At 41.3% G+C, this 22,941-nt stretch overlaps 1 protein-coding gene across 1 annotated transcript in view; it reads right to left on the bottom strand.

The window, feature by feature from the left end:
• LOC127914230 (alkylglycerol monooxygenase-like) overlaps nt 1–18,787 on the bottom strand; it is a 34,876-nt gene extending 16,089 nt beyond the window's left edge. Inside the window, exons 1-3 of the mRNA XM_052489082.1 lie at nt 18,755–18,787; nt 14,227–14,361; nt 13,218–13,356 (exon numbers count right to left, since the gene is read on the bottom strand). Coding sequence (XP_052345042.1) covers nt 13,218–13,356; nt 14,227–14,361; nt 18,755–18,787 — 307 coding nt within the window. The remainder of the gene's footprint in view (nt 1–13,217; nt 13,357–14,226; nt 14,362–18,754) is intronic.
• Nucleotides 18,788–22,941: the final 4,154 nt, after the last annotated feature.

The following is a 22,941-nucleotide window of genomic DNA, read 5'->3' as shown; positions in this document are numbered from 1 at the left end:
GTGTCTGTGAAGAGAATGCCATGATCGGTCCTCGAACACCTCAAATGAAACGTCCGCGAAGCTGCGGCCTAACCATCAAAATCAGCAAGCCTTGTCTCGAGGAACTCCCAAAGCCTAGGAGACAGGGTGAACCCTCTCACCTCTTAAAAAAAACTGCCTGCCAATACTCGACACCTCTGTAACGTCAACAAGCTATCAACTAGTGTGAGGGGACAGATGGTTCAAACTAGTGAGAGTACAATTTTGGTTTTAAAGCTCAATGATGATATTACTGGACTGGATTTCAAACTTAAATTTCCCAACTCTCCGGAACAGAATTCAATCGGTGGTTCCACCATAAACCGAACAGGAGGGTAAGAGGAATGAGAAAGAGAGAAAAAGAGTAATAGACGTTGTGTGTAATAACTCCAGTCGTTAACGTGTGCTTTTACACTTCTTCCTGTCAGAGCCCATGGAGGAACTAGATCAACTGTTAAAGAAACACACAGAAGAAGTTATAATCTAGCCATTGTTCGATTTTTGCTATAGCACCCTTTTTTTTGGTTTGAGGGGCTGTAGCGGGTTAAGATTGATGCTGGGTGTCACTAGTAGGAAGTATGAACTGCTAGGCTTCGTTGCAAGCCATGTCCTCATCCTGCGACTCAGCAGGACATCACATAGTTTGGCAGGCCCTATTCAGGAGGGAACTCCTTTAATGATGAGAACAAATGCCACAGAGAACCTTTCCCACCAAGTGCAGAAACGCTGAGGCCTGCACATCCACAGGTCTCAAATAGGGCTTTGCAGATTTTTTGAATATCAAGTGATAAGTAGATAATGGCACACTAATATGCAAAACGGAACAGAGACCGTCAATGGAAATAATAATAATAACATGGTCAGGTCTGTATTTTTCAGGGAAGAATCTCTGTAGGTTTGAATGGTAGTGGGTTAAGATCAGACATTACACTGTAGTCAAATGAACGCGTGTTAATAATGTGTTGCACTGTGCATCATATGACTTCAGGTCAAACGGGTGTGTGGACTGAGGTGAGAGTAGAGTTGGGTCGATAAACCGAAAATTATTGCCACCAACCATACCAATCACTTATCGCAGGCATTTTGCTGATATAGTTCATTACGATAAGTAGCCTATACTAGAGAAATGGGAAATGAAATAAGTTTGCTAATATGGGTGTGACTGTTAATGGGACAAGTGATGCTACAACCATCAGACTAAGGATAATAAAACAAAATGTGTTGAACATTAATGTTATAAACTTCTATTTATCGTTATCGCATTAATTCAGGCAATATGGATTTTTGTCCATATCCCCCAGCTCTAGGTGAGCACGAGTTGATTTAACCCAGTAAAACAAACTTGGTGTACTTTCAGAAAGATAACGCAACATCAGGTGATTACTAAGCAGTGTATTAATAATTCCGTTGGGCCAGTAAATGAAAAATCGCTGGTTCGAATACCTGAGCCGACAAAAGAGGGGACATCTGCCAATGTGCCCTTGAGCAAGGCACTTAACCCTAATTTGCTCCAGGGGCGCTGGGCTACTATGGCTCACCTTGGAAACAACCCATTTCACTGCACCTATCCAGTATACAGTAGGTGACAATAAAACATATTTATTTTCATTTGTATCAACCTTCAGCAAGATAATAAGGTCACCAACAACTATAGTGTGACATCGGTTATAGCCTATAGTCCCAAATCAATAGAACACAGACTATTTGGAAGTAATAATAATCAACTGCTTGAATTGCCCCCCTCCGTGACCAGACCTTGGCATAACGTTTAGTCTTTGATCGGCAGGCCTCCGAGTGGTTGGATTCCATGTCAATCACATTTGTAATGGCCTATGAAGGGCCTTCAGTGTTTGGATTGGAGATCCTTACATGAAGTGCCAAATATAACACAATAACCCCTACCCTGGGACATCCAACTAGCTCCCCCCTGTCACTGCAATACTTCATGCTGTCCTCATCCTCCAGTCTCATGCACACACACACACACACACACACACACACACATACTAAGTCAGGCCTACTTAAAGAGAACTCTGAATTTGGAGGAATTCTTACTTCATTTTCTCCCAATCAACAGTGACTTGTGAGGGACTCCATGTCAAGCACATACGATTCATGACTTGTGATTCATGTCTTACTGCCACTGCAGCAGAAGTCTACTCATCTAAATCCAAACGAATCTTGTGAAAGAAACAACATATTCATGAAAATGTTGAATGTATACGTAATGCAGTACATTATTTCCACCTGATCAAATCTAATTTGATTTGTCTCATGCGCCGAATACAACAGGTGTAGAACTTACAGTGAAATGCTTATTTACAAGCCCTTAACCAACAATGCAGTTAAGAAAAATTGTTATGTAAAAAATAAAACAGTAACAAATAATTAAACAGCAGGGTACAGAGGTACATACAGGGTACAGAGTCAATGTGCGGGGGCACCGGTTAGTGAGGTAATTGAGGCAATAAGTACATGTAGGTTAAAGTGACAAAGCATTGATAATAAACAGAGAGTAGCAGCATCACAAAAGAGAGGGGAGGGGGGGGCAATGCAAATAGTATGGTTAGCCATTTGAGTCTTATGGCTAGGAGGTAGAAGCTGTTAAGAAGTCTTTTGGACATAGACTTCACGCTCCAGTAGCGCTTGCCATGCGGTAGCAGAGAAAGCAGTTTATGACTAGGGTGGCTGGAGTCTGACAATTTTTAGGGCCTTCCTCTGACACTGCCTGGTATAGAGGTCCTGTGTGGCAGGAAGCTTGGCCCCAGTGATGTACTGGGCCGTAGGCAGTGATGCAATCAGTCAGGATGCTCTCGATTGTGCAGCTGTCGAACCTGTTGAGGATCTAAGAACCCATGCCAAATCTTTCCAGTCTCGTGAGGGGGAATAGGCTATGTCGTGTGTCGTGCCCTCTTCACAACTGTCTTGGTGTGTTTGGACCATGATAGTGTGTTGGTGATGTGGACACCAAGGAATTTGAAGCTCTCAACCTGCTCCACTACAGCCCAGTTGATGAAAATGGGTCGTGCTGGGTCCTTCTTTTCCTGTAGTTCACAATCATCTCCTTTGTCTTGATCACGTTGAGGGAGAGGTTGTTGTCAAGGCACCACACAGCCAGGTCTCTGACCTCATCCCTATAGGCTGTCTCATCGTTGTCAGTGATCAGGCCTAGCACTATTGTGTCACTGGCAAACTTAATGATGGTGTTGGAGTCGTGCCTGGCCATGCAGTCATGAGTGAACAGGGAGTACAGGAGGGGACTGAGCACACCCGAGGGTCCCCGTGTTGAGGATCAGCGTGGCGTATGTGTTATTACCTACCCTTACCACCTGGGGGTAGCCCATCAGGAAGTCCAGGATCCAGTTGCAGAGGAAGGTGTTTAGTCCCAAGGTCCTTAGCTTAGTGATGAGCTTTGATGGCATTATGTTGTTGAACGCTAAGCTGTAGACAATGAATAGCATTCTCAAATAGGTGTTCCTTTTGTCCCGGTGGGAAAGAGCAGTGTGGAGTGCATTAGAGATTACATCATCTGTGGATCTGTTGGGGCAGTATGCAAATTGGAGTGGGTCTAGGGTTTAAGGGATAATGGTGTCGATGTGAGCCATGACCAGCCTTTCAAAGCACTTCATATCTACAAACGTGAGTGGCATTATGTGAGTGACATGGGTCGGTAGTCATTTAGGCAGGTTACCTTAGTGTTCTTGGGCACAGGAACTATGGTGGTTCGCATGAAACATGTTTGTATAACAGACTCAGTCAGGTACAGGTTGAAAATGTCAGTGAAGACACTTGCGTGTTGGTCAGCGCATGCTCGCAGTACACGTCCTGGTAATCCGTCTGGCCCTGCTGCCCTGTGAATGTTGACCTGTTTAAAGGACTTACTGACATCAGCTACGGAGTGATCACACAGTCATCCGGAACAGCTGATGCTCTCATGCATGTTTCAGTGTTACTTGCCTCGAAGCGAGCATACAAGTAATTTAGCTCGTCTGGTAGGCTTGTGTCACTGGGCAGCTCGCGGCTGTGCTTCAATTTGTAGTTTTTAATAGTTTGCAAGGCCTGCCACATCCGACGAGCATCAGAGCCAGTGTAGTACGATTCAATTTTAGTCCTGTATTGATGCGTTGCCTGTTTGATGGTTCGTCGGAGGGCATAGCAGGATTTCTTGTGAGTTTCTGGGTTAGAGTCCCGCTCCTTGAAAGAGGCAGCTCTACCCTTTAGCTCGGTGCAGATGTTTCCTATAACCATGGCTTCTGGTTGGGGTATGTACATACAGTCACTGTGGGGACGACGTCATCGATGCACTTATTGATGAAGCAAGTAACTGATGTGGTGTGCTCCTCAATACCATCGGAAGAATCCCGGAATATATTCCAATGTGTGCTAGATAAACAGTCATGTAGCTTAGCATCTGCTTCATCTGAGCACCTTTTTATTGACAGAGTTACTGGTGCGTCCTGCTTTAGTTTTTGTTTGTAAGCAGGAGTCAGGAGGATAGAATTATGGTCAGATTTGTCAAATCGAGGGCGACAGAGAGCTTTGTACGCATCTCTGTATGTGGAGAGTTTTTTTTTTACCTCTGGTTGCACATTTAACATGCTGGTAGAAATGAGGTAAAACTGATTTAAGTTTTAAGTTCCCTGCATTAAAGTCCCCAGCCACTAGGAGCGCCGCCTCTGGATGAGCGTCTTCCTGTTTGCTTATGGGCGTATACAGCTCATTGAGTGCGGTCTTAGTGCCAGCATCGGTTTGTGGTGGTAAATAAACACCTACGAAGAATATAGATGAAACCTGTCTTGGTAAATAGTGTAGTCTACAGCTTATCATGAGATACTCCACCTCAGGCAAGCAAAACCTTGAGACTTCCTTAGATTTTGTGCACCAGCTGTTGTTTACAAATATACATAGACCGCCACCCCTCGTCTTACCAGAGGCTGCTGTTCTATCCCGCCGACAAATTGTAAAACCCCCCAGCTGTATGTTATTCATGTCTTCGTTCAACCACGACTTGGTGAAACATAAGATATTACAGTTTTTAATGTCCCGTTGGTAGGAAATACATGTTCGTAGTTTGTCTATTTTACTATCCAGTGATTGTACGTTGGCCAACGTCTGTCAAAGGTAAAGGCAGATTACCCACTCGCCATCGGATCCTTACAAGGCATCCAGACCTACGTCCCCGATATCTCTGTCTCTTTCTCCTGTGAATGATGGGGATAAGGGCCTTGTCAGTCATCTGGAGTAAATCCTTTGTATCTGACTCTCTAAAGAAAAAAGGATTCTTCCAGTACGGGGTGAGTAATCGCTGTCCTGATATCTAGAAGCTCTTTTCGGTCATAAGAGACGGTGGTAGAAACATTATGTACAAAATAAGTTACAAATAATTTGAAAAAGCACACACAATAGCGCAATTGGTTAGGGGACAGTAAAACAGCAGCCATCTCCTCCGGCGCCATTACCAAATGTGTTCAAGCTCCGTTTTGATTGGTATCCCACTCCACCATGATTCACCTTTCCTGTCAACATCATTAGTGACACTTGCCTGTCCCACATAAACCAAAGTGACAGGGGACAGCCAAAATTGATCAAACATGAGGGCAATATAGACCCCTGGGCCGCAGAGTGCTTCTCTCAGCTCAGTCACTTAGCTAATCAGGAATACTTTTTTTCCTTACTCAGCCCAGTCTAGCCCCTCTATGCACACATACTGTACAAACAAATACCCCCAAACACACACACACACACACACACACACACACACACACACACACACACACACACACACACAGCTTTGTGGCCTGCTACCCACTGCTACCCATTGTTGATAATATCCCTGGGTCCCAGAGGCGCTAGCAGCCCGGGTCTCTTGTAGCACGGTGAGCGCCCACATCCTGACCAACCGGGTTTGGTTCTTTTGTACGCCCTCCAACCCTTTAACCTGCTCCAGCCCAGAAACTTCCAGTTACAAAGAATAGTTATGAAGCCCTGGCCACCAGGAGGTTAACCCCTGCCCCGCCGTACGGCCAAAAAAAAGTTCATTTTAAAACAATAACATTCAGATCAGTAGAGCCTCCTCAGGGACTCCCCAGCAACTACCAATTATATTTGTCTTGACAACTGCTGCTGTCCGTAGGGCTAGGCTATGGTACTCTACAGAGGACGGCACGGCCAGGCACACACACTCGCACACACACACACGCTGTCATCAGTACAGCGTATGTAACAGTATAACTTTAGACAGTCCCCTCGCCCATACCCGGGCGTGAACCAGGGACCCTCTGTACACATCAACAACAGTCACCCACGAAGCATCGTTACCCATCGCTCCACAAAAGCCGCGGCCCTTGCAGAGCAAGGGGAACCACTGCTTCAAGGTCTCAGAGCAAGTGACGTCACCGATTGAAACGCTATTTAGCGCGCGCCACCGCGAACTAAGCTAGCCGTTTCACATCCGTTACACATAGTCTATGAATCATGTCTTTTCTTGATGAGAAAGAAATGTCCAAATATTGTGGGGGAAGATTTTTTATATTTACAGTAATATTGGCAGAAATATATATTATTCCCTCCTTATCCCCCCCATATTTTATCCCCCCTGTCAACTGAAAACTGGAATGGCGACAATTGCCACAGGTAAATAGGAATTAAACTGCATGAGTCCATGCTTTTGAGCTATGTATCCAGTTGTGTATCTAGTGCCACCTTCAATCAGTGTGCTAAGATTAACCAAATACCTTCATGGATTATAAGAAGTTTTTTTTACAGCATACTTGGAGTACTGTACCAACTGTCCCTGTACAGTAACATGAGTATGTGTTAATACTACTGTAGCTACTACTGTGTGAGAACAGAGCAAGCAGTTCTTCCAAAGGGGACATATTTTCAAATGCTCATATGAATTAAACTGGTGAAATATGCTGGTGTGGTGAAACTTCTCTAGATCCATGATCTCACGTAGAACCAATCTGAGGGAGACCTGTGGTTCTGATCTGTGGTTTAGGAAAGCTGGCTGGATATAAATGTGTTCTGGGATGATTCTAGCTATTAGTGTAACATATACAGATGTAGGATCTTAATTTGACCTGTATTGTCAGTAAAATAATCCCACAGCAACAGGATTTGAATGTTTAGTCCATAATGTTTCTTGATGGTTAGGCTATTAGTTGGCCAAAATTAGGCTACGTGAAAAGTGCAATACTGTTAAAATAACCATGTGTTAGTGTGGGTTTTCAGTGAATTTATGTAAATCACCAAATACAGAAAATTCTCAGCAACAAATGAGTGATCAAACTAAGATCCTATATCTGTAGGTTAGAGGAGAATAAACAGAATCATCAGGACTGTCAACAAGTCAGCCGCATTCTCAAAACAAAACGTCCCATTACAACTTGGTACCACCAAAATTCATATTGCCTTCTGAGCTGTATAATTTCTCGGGTTGAAAGAAGACTGTGAAAGACAATAAATAATAAGCAAATGGCATCACTTTGGAAGAGGTCAAATGAAAAACAATGGTACAGTACATGATTCCCTATGCAGCTTATCTTAGAAGATATTTCTAGAAGTGAGTTAGCATACAAAGGATGCAAGCATCCATAAATAATATATTTTCAATGGTCTGCCAGTCTGCTGATGAGGAGAGGCCTTGCTGTTAGAACAAAGTTAGAGTAATAACAGATTGCACTGGCAGAAATACATGCCAGCATAGACTTACTGAGAAAACAGAGGTGGTGACTGGAAAATGACACCGAGTAAGAAATGCAGAACTACCTAACAGAAAGGCAGAGCACAGTGAGGAAATAGTGGTGAGACTGGGACTGGGAGTACTCTGAATGGTTCTAAGGTTATATTTGTGGATTATTCAATGCCCGAGAACACTTGAGAAAGTGGCTCGCGCTCTGCAAAAACAACTGTATGCTTTTAAAAGTTAAAAATCAACTGTTTTCGCGACTCCCCAGTGCAGCACCCCTGGGACAGTGCCTCTCATTGAACCTTTACCAAGCATCGACTTGGTGATTGAGTAAAATATATCACATGTAAATTGCGCTTTACTTAACCATTCACTTTACTTTGTATTAACTCTGTGATAAAACAATGTCTACAGACAGTTATGAGGGCCTCTAACCCTAAATACCTAGGCCCTCATTTATCAATGCTGCAGTGCGATCATTTCTACTACAAAGTGTGGGATTTATCCATTTGTACTTACGCTTGAGAATGTGCGTAAACGTAAGCCAACCTCAGACCATGCGTATGCACAGCACCTTGTGGGTGAAAAGTCAAACTGACAATGACATACCATCCACCAAATGGAGAAAGGATTGACATACTGGACCAAATCAGAAACTATGAAGAAAAAAGATACATGAATAGTTCATGTATTTCTGTTATAGACACTTACGCTATCATTAATAGATCTCCTAATTTAAGCCTAATTGAATAATAAAGTCAATTAGAAAGAGAGTGGAATGCAAGGTAGGAGGCAATTTAGTTAAACCAGTTAAATATTACGGTATAAAAGGCAACACTGAGGCATTGTGACTTGTCCAAAATGGCAAATCGTGCATTGCTGGAGGATCTGCAAAAAGCTACAATAACGCAGGAAGCGTGTTTTCAATGAGCTTGCAGATTGTTTTTGCTGAGAGCGACACTTGGCTTATTAGTAGATTTAGTTTTCCCAGGAATATTTGATTGTATCTCTGCAACCAACTCTCTCCAGTATTAGAAATGGAGACGAAGCGCCCCAATGCCATCCCAGTGCGTACCCAAGTCCTCTCCACCCTGGGATTTTTGTCCACTGGAACATTCCAATGGGGTGTTGCGGATCGGTCTGGCATTTCACAACCAACCATGAGCCGAATATTGCCTGCAGTCCTTCATGGCATTATTTAATCGACCCCACAATACAGAAGGTTTCCGTCCACTGTGCAACAGGCCAGAGTGAAAAGGGATTTCCATACCATAGATGGATTTACCAATGTCATTGGAGCAATTGACTGCACCCACATTGCAATAAAATCACCATCATTGAGCGAATTCAACTTCATCAACAGGAAAGGTTTCCATTCTATCAATGTGCAGGTCATCTATGATTCACATTTGGCTTCGTTGAATGTAGTGGCCAAATGGGACACGAGTCATTCATTGTGCAGAACAGTTCAGTCAGCCTTAACCTCCAGGAATGAGTTGTTCATCATGGATGGCTTATTGGTAAGTGACTTGTTTTATTTGCAAGGTTTTATACAATTTATTTTTAATGGGGCTACCCATTAAAAACATGGCTGACTTCCCTCATAAACCCCTCAAACCAACAAGAGGCAAGGTACAACCAAGCTCACGCACAAGAACAGTGGAGCGCACCATAGGCCTGCTGAAAGAGTTGGCTGTGCTTGTCTGGGACAGGAGGCACACTGCAATACCAGCCTAGCAAGGTTTGCCTCTGAAATGACGTGCCTTCAAATGCCATTACATGAATGTAATAGAATGTGCAAATTCCTTTTTAGGTTTGCTACATTGTCAAACGCTTGCAGTGTGCTCCACAACATTGCAATCAAAAGTGGTATTCCACCGAATGATCCACCCAGACCCGATGAGCCCATGCCTGACAGGGAGTGATTCCCACCACCCATAGCCCTGGCACTGAGGACAAGAGTCAATATTATACAACGGTTTTAGGCATCTAATTCTTCCAAATATTGTAATCAAATCGATAAGGATAACACATTTACATTGCTCCAGAATATCATCTCCCATGGTTGACACAAACAACAAGTTCTTTCAATGATTGATTTCTCAGGCCGTTGCATACATCCTCCAGCTGCTGTTTGAGTCCAAGAATTGATGTGCTGATCTCTTCATGTTGTTTCAGGACTGCACCAGTCAAAACACGCGGCGCAGCTGAAGCGTTCACCAAAGAGGACACCCTTCTTGTAGGCCTGGGGCTGAGGGTTCAGGCAATTCACCCACATCTGTCAAGATTTCATGTTATTTTTGTTAGTCATTTTGTTACACATATTTTGTTATACTGTATTTTTGTTATATTTGTCAAGAAAAAATATGTACATGTTGTCGATGTCTGAATCTGGTTGCAAAAATCAAGTTTGACTTACCATAAGTTGGTGTCTGGTATTCCTTCAGGGTCTGGGAGAGGATCCTCAATAGCACCTTCACATATGATGCCAGAAACTGAGGTCTCCCCAATTATGCTGCCAATGAGCTGGTCCATAGCAGACAGTGAAGAGTCACTCTGCCCTCCTCCTGTTGCACTTATATAGCTTTTGTGGATCATAATTTTTTTGGGGGGGGCATATGTTTTCAAATCCAACCATTTCTTTTTAATTTCATTAACTGAATTTACCAAAGCTCTTACCTGCTCCCAAGCAATATATGTTATATTATTTGTCAAGCCATTGCTGAGGGCTTGTTTTTCTTCCACCTTGGTGATCAAAAGTTCAATTTCTGCATCCAAAAAGTTTTTCTTCTTCTTTGATTTCTCCATGTTGTCAGCCAAAAATTAGTGACATTTCTTGCAGGGTAGGTTTGTGACCAAAACTGGTCATTTAGGGCGGTTATTTATGTAAATGAGACGTCACGTGCACTAGCACAGTGTTTCAGAACATGTCTGATTCATCAAGGCAAATTACTTACAGGAGTGTGTAAATCAAGCGTACGAGCAATTGATAAATACCAACTTTTTTGTACTTGTTAACATTCTAAATTATCTTTGTACGAGTTCATTTAGAAGCTTTTCTACACAACATTGATAAATGACAACCCTGGAGACTATGGCCATTTCGTTCTCTGGTCCCTATCCCCAAGAGCTAACTGGCTGCCCAGAGCAAGGGCAAGTAATGTCTTCTCAATAAAGATGGCATCAGCGAAGAGAGGCCAACTTTTTACTTTCAAAGCTCTTTCCATTCAATTATAATGAGACTGTCCTTTCAAGTGACATGAGGAGAAACTATGAAATGGCCATAAAACTGTTCAAATCCACATTCATATTTTACAATTCTTCTAATTAGGATTCACATTTCCCGATGGAGGATGTCACCCTGCCCTCTTCACAGCTTTCTATTGTATTTTCACTTTTAACACAGTATTGAGATTTATAGGTCATATGTTTTGACAGAATAGAATTGTAGATACATTTTCACATGCTCAATTGATGCAGACATTTACTATTTAAACTGTTTTGATGTAAGTGCTATACCAGAACATTATAAAAATAGAGGAAAGTCCTGAAATATGACATTAAATTTAGATACACATTGTTAGCTTTCATACTTGAGTAATTACAAGAGCTAAATTATCCTTGTCTCTTCATGACTATTGCAACTAAATACAGGTACATGTCTACTGCCTTAAGCATATACTGTAGACATTCACTTACTCAGACAACAACCAATACGGAAATGAGAACTGTGCATTGGTCAAACTCTACTCTGGCATAGGCCAGGAGGTCAACAACTGGTTAACCAAGATGACCTCACTGGGCCAGAGTGAAGAGTGAATGAAGACAGGGTCTGGCCCTGTCCTGCGGTGAGGGAGGAAGCGCCCTATACTAGCTAAGGGGAAAAGCTTCTATCCTTCTGTCCTGACCGAGTGCAGTGGTCGGGCACCAGAGAATTAACTGTGACCCCACAACGTTCCAAAATAAGTCAAAGCTGGAGTGGAGGAAATGAAAGTACGTGGAAAGTTTCGGGACATAAAAATCATACCACACTTCCAAAATAAAAATCTGACCAAATAAACCAGAGATATATAATATTGTACAAATCCTTTTTTAAACAATGGAGAGAATGAGAGAATGACATACACAAGCACTTCATTACAATATACTGTACAAATTTTAACTCAGGACAAGTGAAATGCTATTGAGATCAATCGCCATGGTGACTCTACTAATAAGATAAAATAGGCATAATTGCGGCTCTATTTCCAAATTCCACTTAGCCTGAGAAGAGTGTCATCGACCTTCATATGCCACAATAAAAACCTTCTTAGCTAAGGTTAACGACCTTCCATTGAGGATAATAAACTTCTGTGGGAGGTTTGTTTACATGTTTTATAGACAGGCAGGCCCCTCAGACAGGTTGGCATTGGCAGAGGTCATTTTCTATCATACAATACAATTGGTAGGTGTCTGACCCAACGTCAAAAACACAGTTTCAATTTACCCATGACTCAAATGTCAACACAGGGACAGTCTGGACTTTAAGCCAGACATATTTGGATTAGAGAGAGATCTGGAGCAGAGTTGGATGTGCCACTGACATAAATAGAGCTCGAATTTAGCAAGGGCCCTGTTTTGACACACAAACACAATGTTGCTGCTGCTAAGCAAGTTGTGTGTCAGAAAAACGTTATTTCTGCATTGCCATTCAACACTGGGCGCACACTGGTTGAATCAACGTTGTTTCAAATGTGGAACAGAAGTTGAATTGACTGTTTCCAGTAGGACAGGAGATTTTGTTCTGGGTGCTAAGTTATTATTGTCCAGTACAAACCGCAGTTTAAGTGATAAGGGCTGAGATCCCAGGATATTACAGACAGCCCCGCATGGGGAGAAGAATTAGAGGGCATCTTTGGTGCAGCTCCAGAACCGTGCTGCTATTGAGCCATCACTATTTACAGCTTTCTCCCTATGAAGCGCCAGGTAAGACAACATGTCTCAAGAGATCACAGCCTCTCACATCTGGTCAGTTCAAAAACATCTGGATGTAACTCACAAATAATTGCTTCCTCTCAAAAAGAAAAAAAGATGTGTGCATTATAGAATCATTCATCACCGGATTTAGCTCACGGTGAATCCATAGAGAAATCGTTAAAGACAAAACATGTTGTTATGAATAATTCAATCCTCATGGACATGTAGAATTGAAATACATGCAAGACTATTTGCTATTTCATTTGCATCAATACGAGATTTCATGTTTGATCAAACCTTCCATACCATACAATGATTACCCAAAAATACAAGTACAACTACTTCCCAATACTTTTAAATACTTGAGGTGCGGTTTATTTAGCTTGACCAGCTTTTGAATGTCTTACGTATAACCCTCTTCGAGTTGAGTGTCGACCCTTGCTTCTCATTGGTTCCATTGTACCTGGCAAGCTAAATCAAGTGCACCTCAAGTATTTGACATACTGTATGTATTTGACCCAGGTCAGAAGCTAACCCGGACTGATGGTCATACCGTGAGCAAAGCGATGGACCCGGTAGTAGGCGAAGTCCACCACTAGGAAAGCCAGCCACCATGCCCAGGCAGAGTCCCAGGGTAGCTCCAGTAGATAGAAGTTGTTCCACATGTAGATGTAAGTGGTTATTTCAAACCGCTTGCAAATAGCCAGGAAGAAAATAACACATGTATTTAGTTCAGTCACAACTGAATATTACAAAAAAATACCTTAAGTAGGGCCTCCCGAGTGGCACAGTGGTGTAAGGCCACTAGAGATCCTGGTTTGAGTCAAGGCTCTGTCGCAGCCGGCTGCAACCGGGAGACAGCGGCGTACAATTGACCCGGCGTCGTCCGGGTTAGGGTAGGGTTTGGCTAGCAGAGATGTCCTTGTCCCATTGCGCTCTAGTGACTCCTGTGGCGGGCAGGGTGCATGCACGCTGACACGGTTGCCAGGTGTACCGTGTTTCCTCAGACACATTGGAGTGGTTGGCTTCTGGGTTAAGCAGGCATTGTGTCAAGAAACAGTGCGGCTTGGTAGGGTTGTGTTTCGGAGTATGCATGGCTCTCGACCTTCGCCTCTCCCGAGTCTGTACGGGAGTTGCAGCGATGAGACAAGAGTGTAACTACCAATTGGATACCATGAAATTGGGGAGAAAAAGGGGTAAAAGTAAAAACAAATATTACAACAACAAAAATAATTCCTTAAGTAGCTAGACTGCAAATAGATAAGCACACAGATTCTCCACAATACATTTCAGGTGCACAGTTAGATCATCTTACAGTATACCATTTTTGTATATATATTTTTGTTACATATACAGCCATACATTATCATAAGAGATGCACTTCTGTAATTACTTTTCTATAGAACTCAATGGACCAGTTTCCTGGACACAAATTAAGCCTAGTCCTGGACTAAAAAGCCATTTCTATGGAGATTCTCCATTGATCATTATTTTTAGTTTAGGAAGAGGCTTAGGCTTCCCTATAGGAATTCTAGAAACCTACAGGAAAGTTTAGAGTTTACCCGCGTGGGCATTCTAGAAATGATACCAGCTGACACTGAGGTGACGACGTCACTGACGCAGGCCAGTGGGGTTCCATCCTTCAGCAGGCTCACCACCAGCTCTACAACCATCAAGCCCATAAAGAACGGGGTGGCCTGTAGTCACAGCAGAGGAGAACAAATACGAATCAACAGTCCAAGCACAATGAAAACTCCACCACTTCTCGGTCTTGTGTTTCCTTGAACGCTTACAGTAACCTCACATGTTTGTCTTGGAAAATGAACAATAAAAAGGGCTTTCATGTCTTGTGATGCATGATGTTTCCTGATGGCTCTATGGTGAAGCTACACAGGGATAGTCAGATATCATCTCTCCCTGAGGATTTATTTCAGCTTCCAGTGGAGAAGAAAACACTTGGAACAACTCATACAAATAATATTTGGAGGAACGTTTCATTTCAATAGGTCTCGTTACATCACATGACCAGACGACACGTGCACGTTTCGCAAACAACATGTATGATTGATAATAGTTCAGACTGAAGACATGAATACCTGATGCATCTGAATATTATCCATCCATATATAATAAGTAATATAAAAAAGTGGACCATGTCTGTAAAATGTATATACTATGTTCATGTAACAAAGAGAGAAAAAAGAAAAGAAAAAAAAAGATGCTGTAAAAACAAAGTTATTATTTTGTCGTCCGATTAGGGCAGATTTTGGATACGCCAAAAAACAAAACAAAAACATTTGTCTTCATATGGCTAAAGTTATATTCTATTATTTAGTATTCCATTCTATAAGTTTGCTACTTACAGTATCTCCTGCATTAGGTATTACGTAGGTGTGGAGTATGCAAGAACAGAATGGGAGGTACTTACTAGGAAATTACTAGAGGTTACCAAAAATGGTTTCCATCATGTCATAATTGTGACATCAACAGTGTGTTGGACCTGTTGGCTAGTCTTAGGAAATCACCATGTCACTCGTGATTGACCTGACCTGGTCACCTAAACCTTCATCTGGTCATGTGACTGCACCCAAGGGGTGTGTGTGGAACGTGGATCGCTAGGTGTAGACCTGGAGGTGGAATAGGATGTGTGTGTGTGTTAGTGCGATCTAGAGGACCACGAGGGACCGACGATCACACGCTACACTCCAACATCTGGCAGAGGACTGACGGACTGCATCTAACAAATGGGCTCAGAGCGCAAGCACTCTCTCTCCAAACCCACTGAGCGAGAGAGAGATCATCATTTTGGATTCTGGCTTGAACGTTCCCTCTTTTTCTCATATCTAGAGTATTGTTTTACCTCGTCAGAGCTGTGTTCTTGACAGCTTTCCACTTTATTTGGGAAGGAATTCAGGTTCTCATGCCATGCGAAAAAGGGGATGCCGAGGGAATGGGTTGTTTTGGACTTTAAAAAAAAATCATTCTTAATGTGTTTGTTTGACCTTCACAATCACTGTGTTTACTCTGTGTGGCATTTTCCTCCAAACAACAGGACAAATGAAAACAAGTCTTATGAAGGCTGTAACATGCTTTGGGCTTGTGAAAATTGTCAAGGGAGTCTTTAATAGTTTTATATAAATCTCTGTTTTTGGTCTTAGATCTTGCAAAGCGAATGACATTGTGGAACAGATGTTGGTATTATCCCATATAGGGCCATTTTTATCAGGCTGTAGATGAGTGACGTTAGCCGCGGGTTTGTGATGGGGAAGACACAAACCCTGTACACTCTCTTATGAGAGTATGTCTACTTTGTCCTAAAGTAACAGGTAGAATGTATCTTGTTGTAACTGGATAATCAATTAAACTATGGCAGGAATTAAATCAGACAAGCAATGTTTATTGCAGTGTTTTTATTTAAAAACAACTTATGTATGCACACATGACTGTAAGTCGCTTTGGATAAAAGCGTCTGCTATATTATTATTATTATTATTACATACTGAGCTATGATGATAATCCCACTATACAGAGGTTCAACTGACCAGTGGCTTTTGTAGAGGGACAAGTAATGATGCTTTGTGGGTGACAGTTGTTGATGTGATCAGAGGGTCCCGGGTTTGAGCCCAGATTGAGACAAGGAATGGGACGGAAGCAAAAATGTTACAGGTGAGCTAGTTTGCTCCTGCAGAAACAGGAAATGTAGATTATAATTCAGTGACATTTTTGTAGGTGTTGATCCATTTTTCGTAAGGGAAAATCAAGCATGACATTTCAAAGTAGAAATAACAAACTTCAGAAGCCTTTTTTAACCTCATATACACTGCCAGTTCTACATTTCCTGCAATGCATGAAAGTTATCCTGCAACAGGGTGATCAAATTAAGATCCTGCACCTGTACATAGTCAACCAAATGTTTTTGACACTTACATGTAGGCTATCCTACACAGACTAGTGCACAGAGTGATGACTACATCAAACAACACTCAGCACCGAAACAAGCGTGACACACCCATGCAAACATCACATGCAACTCTGTAACAATACTGAAGTAAATGAGGTTGTTTCATTACAGTTTGTTTGGAGCAGGATTAAAACACTGAGGAGTCCTGCTGTTTGGGTAATTGTTTTTTCTCAATTCACATGGCTTTATAGAAGCCTGTTAAAACGTGAGCTTTATCCCTCAAATAATAAACATGTTGATTTTAGGATTTCGCTAAACCTTTATCATCCAGATGTCACAATAAAAAGTATTGGTGTGTTCTGTTAATTTGCACTGGGTGCTCAAGTCAAAAGTGGTCCTAAAATACAACAATATTTAACCCCCCCCCGTTGTGTTCGTTTCATGTTAATTCATTCTGCCACATTATAGCTGATTACAAATCCATAATAACACATATTATCACCTAATGTTGTGTTAGATCTTTTTATCAACTTAAGTTATTGTGAACATTACACGTTTTGGACTTCTATTTGCTATACAACTCATTTTGAGTAAAGAAAAGCATAATGTATAGATTATTTTGACAATAATAAATACTCAGATGAAACATATTGTGCTATCTATCACAGACTACTTTGTGTCAAAGTTTAACAAGGACTCTCTCCTCCTCACCAGTGTCATGATCAAAGATATGATCAAGAGCCTCATATACAGTATATTGTTTGGTCATTGTGCTGCCACAGAATGAATTGTGAGCAAGGCCTCAAAAAAACTTTATATACCAGAGCTGCAAGAAAAGTTCTATATATTATTGAAACAATGTTGCGATTATTGGTGAGAATGTCAACAGGTGTGGTTCCTGTGGGGGAAAGATTCTATTGGGGAAAGGTTCCTGTGGGGGTTGCCATGGAAGGGGAGTGAGGCGTGTGTGTGTGTGTGTGTGTGTGTGTGTGTGTGTGTGTGTGTGTGTGTGTGTGTGTGTGCGTCACTACTTCCACCGAAGTCGGCTCCTCTCCTTGTTCGGGTGGCGTTCAGCGATCGACGTCACTGGCTTTCTAGCCATAGCCGCTCCATCTCATATATCCATTTGTTTTGTCTTGTTCCATTACACACCTGGTTTTCATTCCATAATTACTGCATGTATTTAGTCCTCTGTTCCCCACCATGTCTTTGTGTGTAATTGTTTATTGTTATGTGGATTTTGTCAGGCGCTATACTTTTGCTTTGTTCCGTGTTTCTGGCACATTATTGTTCTTATGTGCTGTCATTTTTGGACCGGAATTAAAGTGTGCCTGTTTATTACACTCGCCTGCCGTACACACCCCTGACAGTGCGTGCGTGTGCTCAAACACACATGCATATGGGGGTCTGGGAGAGGAAGAGTGTCCATCTGATGAATGGGCATGTGCCTGAACTCAATTTTATACACGAATTGTAGTCTCACCCATTAATTTCTAATGACCGGTCATACCATAGGCGTACAAAAGTTATATAAACACCCAAAATGTTGATGAAAATCATCAAAATGTATTTTGTCTGTTCAGATGCCCTGTGTGGACAAAGTCGTTGAACTTTAAAGACAATCAGATTAAATTAACTACATTTTTCAGAGAGAAAGGTTCAATTCAGGCGGGTTAACAGACATCCCCGCATTGGACTGAACAGGGCACACCTCCCCATGCTCAAATACATATTGTTTGTCTAAAACTAAGGATTTGAGAGAGAATGTGAAAATAAATGTACTAATATCATATCATATGAAAATATGAACCATACAGCCAACATTCAAGCCCATATATGACAAACAATAACAGCAGCTACACTGTTTGTATCGTTTATACAACGTCATGCAATAGCTATATGAAGAGTTTACGGTCTTAACTAGGCTACTGCAGAAACCAGTGGTGATATAGTCACTCTATAGCACCACTTCCCTGACAGTTCCTACAGGTTTGTGACCATCTTTGTGAATATTTATGAATATACAGTAGCATATATGATATAATTCAAACTGAGTGTGCAGACTTTCCTTCGCTATGTTTATACATTTCAAGTGTGTCACTCCTAGCATGAGCGCCACAATATCGATTGTAAAAAAAAAAACCACAAAACCCATCAAACCACTCCAGCGTTTTTAACAGCGAACTCACCTGCTGAACGTATGGGGGGGACATCCTCCACATTTTCAAATGACGATTCGTTTGATGTGACAATGTAAAACATGAACCTAATACCCTTGGTCAATGAGACTAGGTCCATGAATTGTGCCATTGTATGCGCCTTCAATCCGTCAATCCCTCTACGCAAGGTGATGCTAAACCAATCGTCTGGGGAATTTTAATTACTTTAACACGCATAGTCATCAAATGTCATTTGAACTGAGAGATAACTGTGTCGTTCTATTGGCACTCTTCAGAGGCAGGATACAGTAAATGGATCATAGGTCAGGTGTGGGGTTGGTTGTTTTGTCTCAGGACTGACAATGCCTTCAGCTGCCATTTAATCTTACCATAGTATCAATTCCAGAAATGAAAAGATAACAAATAAGTGTGGTGGTCTTTCATGTATATTATGAAGAAACCAGCTATGACATTGTCAGACCATTCTGTCTGTGGTCTGTCTTTACTCTTACATTCCATTGATTTGCAGGTCATGGATAATTGTTAGGTATCAAATAGTGAAGCCCTATTAATTCACATGACATCTAATTAGCCTATTAATTGATGTTAAATATGTAAACTTTCAAAGTTAACTTTTTTCTTGCTGGAGAGGAGAGACTATTTCGAAAAAGGAGAATGTTGCATCACCTGACATGAATAGAAGGCAGAGAGCATTAAATAATCAACTGCGCATAAAGATAATGGAGAGATGGGTGACATTTGGTATACAAACTGGGAACAGTTTGTACACCAGGAAATCCTCATTGTAAAAAAAGACTTGCAATAGGTGATTGCGCATTTAATTTAAAGGCCCAATGCAGCCGTTTTTATCAAAAATAGCTGTTGTTGGGAAAGGTTTGGGATGCTCTTTGCTATTGGTCTATTAACCAATGTACTAACCAAAACTCCCACCCATGTAAACCTGCTGATTAGAACAGGGGTTCTTAAACTTTTTCAGCAAATTCTGTGTTTTCCTGGGACCCAAGCTTAGGAAAATATGCAACTACACATAAATATTGGTACATTTCATTGCCCTTATGCCTAAAACAAATGCAATATAGACAAAAACACAACAATTAAATATCCATATAAATATATATTCATGTTTATTTTCCCCCATTAAAAACACTTACTGTCTAAGTTGGAACTGTTGCCGTTAAAATACAATAAATCATTTTCATTCTGAAATGGAATAAACTGATTGATCACGTCGCACAGACGAATAAGAGAACACACACACACACAGGCGTTTTGATAGTGCATCCCTAAGTATCAGTACAGATGAAAAATTATCAGGCCTATCTTGCTGTAGAAATGATTGTTGAAAGAAAGTTTAGGTTGGAACTGTTGCTGTTAAAATACAATGCATATCTTTTTATTTTGAACTGCAATAAACTGATTGATCACATCACACAGATGTAGACCAGAAAACACACACACACAGTCCTATTGAGAGCATGTCTATTCTGGGCTCCATTCCTGACAGTACACTGAGGTCATGCTCAGCCTTAAATCTTTTCTGTACTTGTTTTTAAAGTATGTCAGAATTGAGAACCCTGACTCGCATAGGTATGTGGTGCCAAACTGGACCAGAACATCTACTGCCATCTCAGTCAGGCAGGTGTAACAGCTGTTGGTGGGAGAAGGTGAGGACCAAAGCGCAGCATGGTACGTGTTCATGTTTGTTTATTGACACTGAAAACTAAATACAAAAATAACAAAAGGGAATAACCGAAACAGTCCTGAAAGGTTAAAAACACTAAACAGAAATCAACTACCCACAAAACCCATGTGGGGAAAAGCTACCTAAGAATGGTTCTCAATCAGAGACAACGATAGACAGCTGCCTCTGATTGAGAACCACACCGGCCAAACAACAAAGAAATACAAAACATAGAAAATGAACATAGAATGCCCACCCTAGTCACACCCTGGCCTAACCAAAATAGAGAGTAAAAGCCTCTATGGCCAGGGCGTGACAGCAGGAGACCGCTTCATGCTGTAGATGAGCAACCCAGAACTGTGTTTGGCTCCAAAAGCATCTTGCTTCAATCAGTTGATTCCAGTTAAGAATAAAAAATGATGATTGTATTTAAACAGCAACAGTTCCAACCTAGACCAGTTTTCAGCAATAATTTCTACAGTAAGATGTACAGTAGGCCTGATCATTTTTCATCTTCATTTGTACTGTTACTAGGTTTGCACTACCAGTAGCTAGCTTACTTTGGCGAATAATAGCTATTAGCTGTGTACAAGGCCAGGGGATTGTTTGAAAGAGAAGCTCACATCTACTACTATGAGAGTTAGTTAGTACTCCCTTATTTCTGTTATAAAATGACAACAATGCCTTGCTAGCTTACTTACTTTTCCACTGTCGAAGCAGTTTCTTGAAGCATGCTGCCCTGTTCTGAAAGAACTCGTTGGGTTTACCATCATGCAGTGGAGGTTTGGTCAGGATGTGTCGTTTCATTACTTAGCACTTCCCCGCACAAAACACATTGTGGGCGCTCCTCGTTATAAATTTCTATGAACGAGAAACTCATCGCTGTTTATGAGTTTCATGACAATTGAGCTCAGTCAAAACTTGTGGCTAGCATTAATCCATTTGACGACAGTGGCGAGTGTGAATGACAAGTCAGTGGCAGACAGCGCATCACCTGCTGCATCGCGTGTGTCGCGGAGTAATCTTGCAGAAAAAAAGATCAGGTAAACCATGAAACACACAGGCATCCAGTGATGCCAATTTAGCAATTTTGTTGCTAGATTTAGCAACTTTTCAGAGTACCCTGGAAACTTTTTTTTTCAAGCAGCACCTAACAACAAATTTAGCTACTTTTAAAAATGTATTTGGAACTTTTAGCAACTTTTAAAAAGTGAGTCAAACGCTAAAATGCACGCATTTCCCCTCTAAATGAGACAAAAACGATTTTCTCTGTCACACACCCACTCATAATACACGTACCTGGCTGCAAAAGTGCATTGTGAGTGACATCAGCAGGCGCTCAGCTCGTGCACAGGCAGCAAATGTTGGCTGACTGCAGCAGCAGTAGTATGCGTTCGAGGAGACAAACCCAATGAATATAGTTGGTCACAAGTGTTTGATCTTGAACAGAACTTACAACATCAATCAACATGTCTCAATCAAAATTGTACAGCCAGAAGTACAGAAAAGAGTGGGAATCTGTACCTGAATTTAAAGGGTGTCTGAAGCCAATAATTGGGGATGATTGTCGGGCATACTGTGCGTACTGACATAAAAAAAACATGTGCTACAGCAAAGCATATAAATAAATCAAAACCATACAAGGCAGTCTACATTACCACAGTTGGTTAAAAAAGTGGATAACTGCAAATTGTTCAGAATGTGTAGGTTTACTAGTTGAAAAGAAAAGAAAATGTAATTGTTTTAAAAATAAATATGTGATAATATAAAATGTGTCGTGTTTATATTACTTTTACAAATAAAAATATATAATAAACAAACAAATCTAAACAAAAAAATGTCAAATCATATTTTTCGCCGAGATGGCCAGTCAATTTGAGTAACGTTATTGTGTATTCTACGTACTGACGTCATCACACAATGACATCACAACGTCATTTAGCAACTTTTAGCAACAAATCGACCTGCCTCTAGCAACTTCCCCTGAAAATTAGTTGGCAACACTGCAGGCATCTCCCTCTCACACTAACGCAGCTGTCAAACTGAGCAGAGACCGCTTCTATAAGCAGAGAGCACATTTGGCCAAATCAATTCCAGAAATTAATTAAATAATTATACATTTACTCTGACACATCGCAACACACAACTAACAGTGGGTCGCAACCCATACGTTAAGAAAGGCTGGATTGGAAGGTCTGTATAGATTGTATTTTCAACCAGCAACTATCAGGAAATAACACTGACCAAATTTCATCACACTTTTACACTGTTAGCTGCTGTACAATATGATACAAAACAAAGTGAAAACAGAATTTTGACTGCACTGTGCCTTTAATAGGTACAGTATGATTGTAATTGATGCATACTGTTTCATCATGTTTACCACACAGTTAGCTTTTGGTCAAAACTACACTTTATTGCTAGCTTGCACTAAAAAAGTTCACAGTCTCCAAAATACTGTTCTAGCTCCAATTTAGAATGCACACTCACAATTGTGGTGAAAGAGGAGATCAAG

The sequence above is a fragment of the Oncorhynchus keta genome, chromosome 31 (genome assembly GCF_023373465.1).
Source record: "Oncorhynchus keta strain PuntledgeMale-10-30-2019 chromosome 31, Oket_V2, whole genome shotgun sequence".
NCBI lineage: Eukaryota > Metazoa > Chordata > Actinopteri > Salmoniformes > Salmonidae > Oncorhynchus > Oncorhynchus keta.
This window is presented reverse-complemented; position numbering and strand designations above follow the sequence as displayed.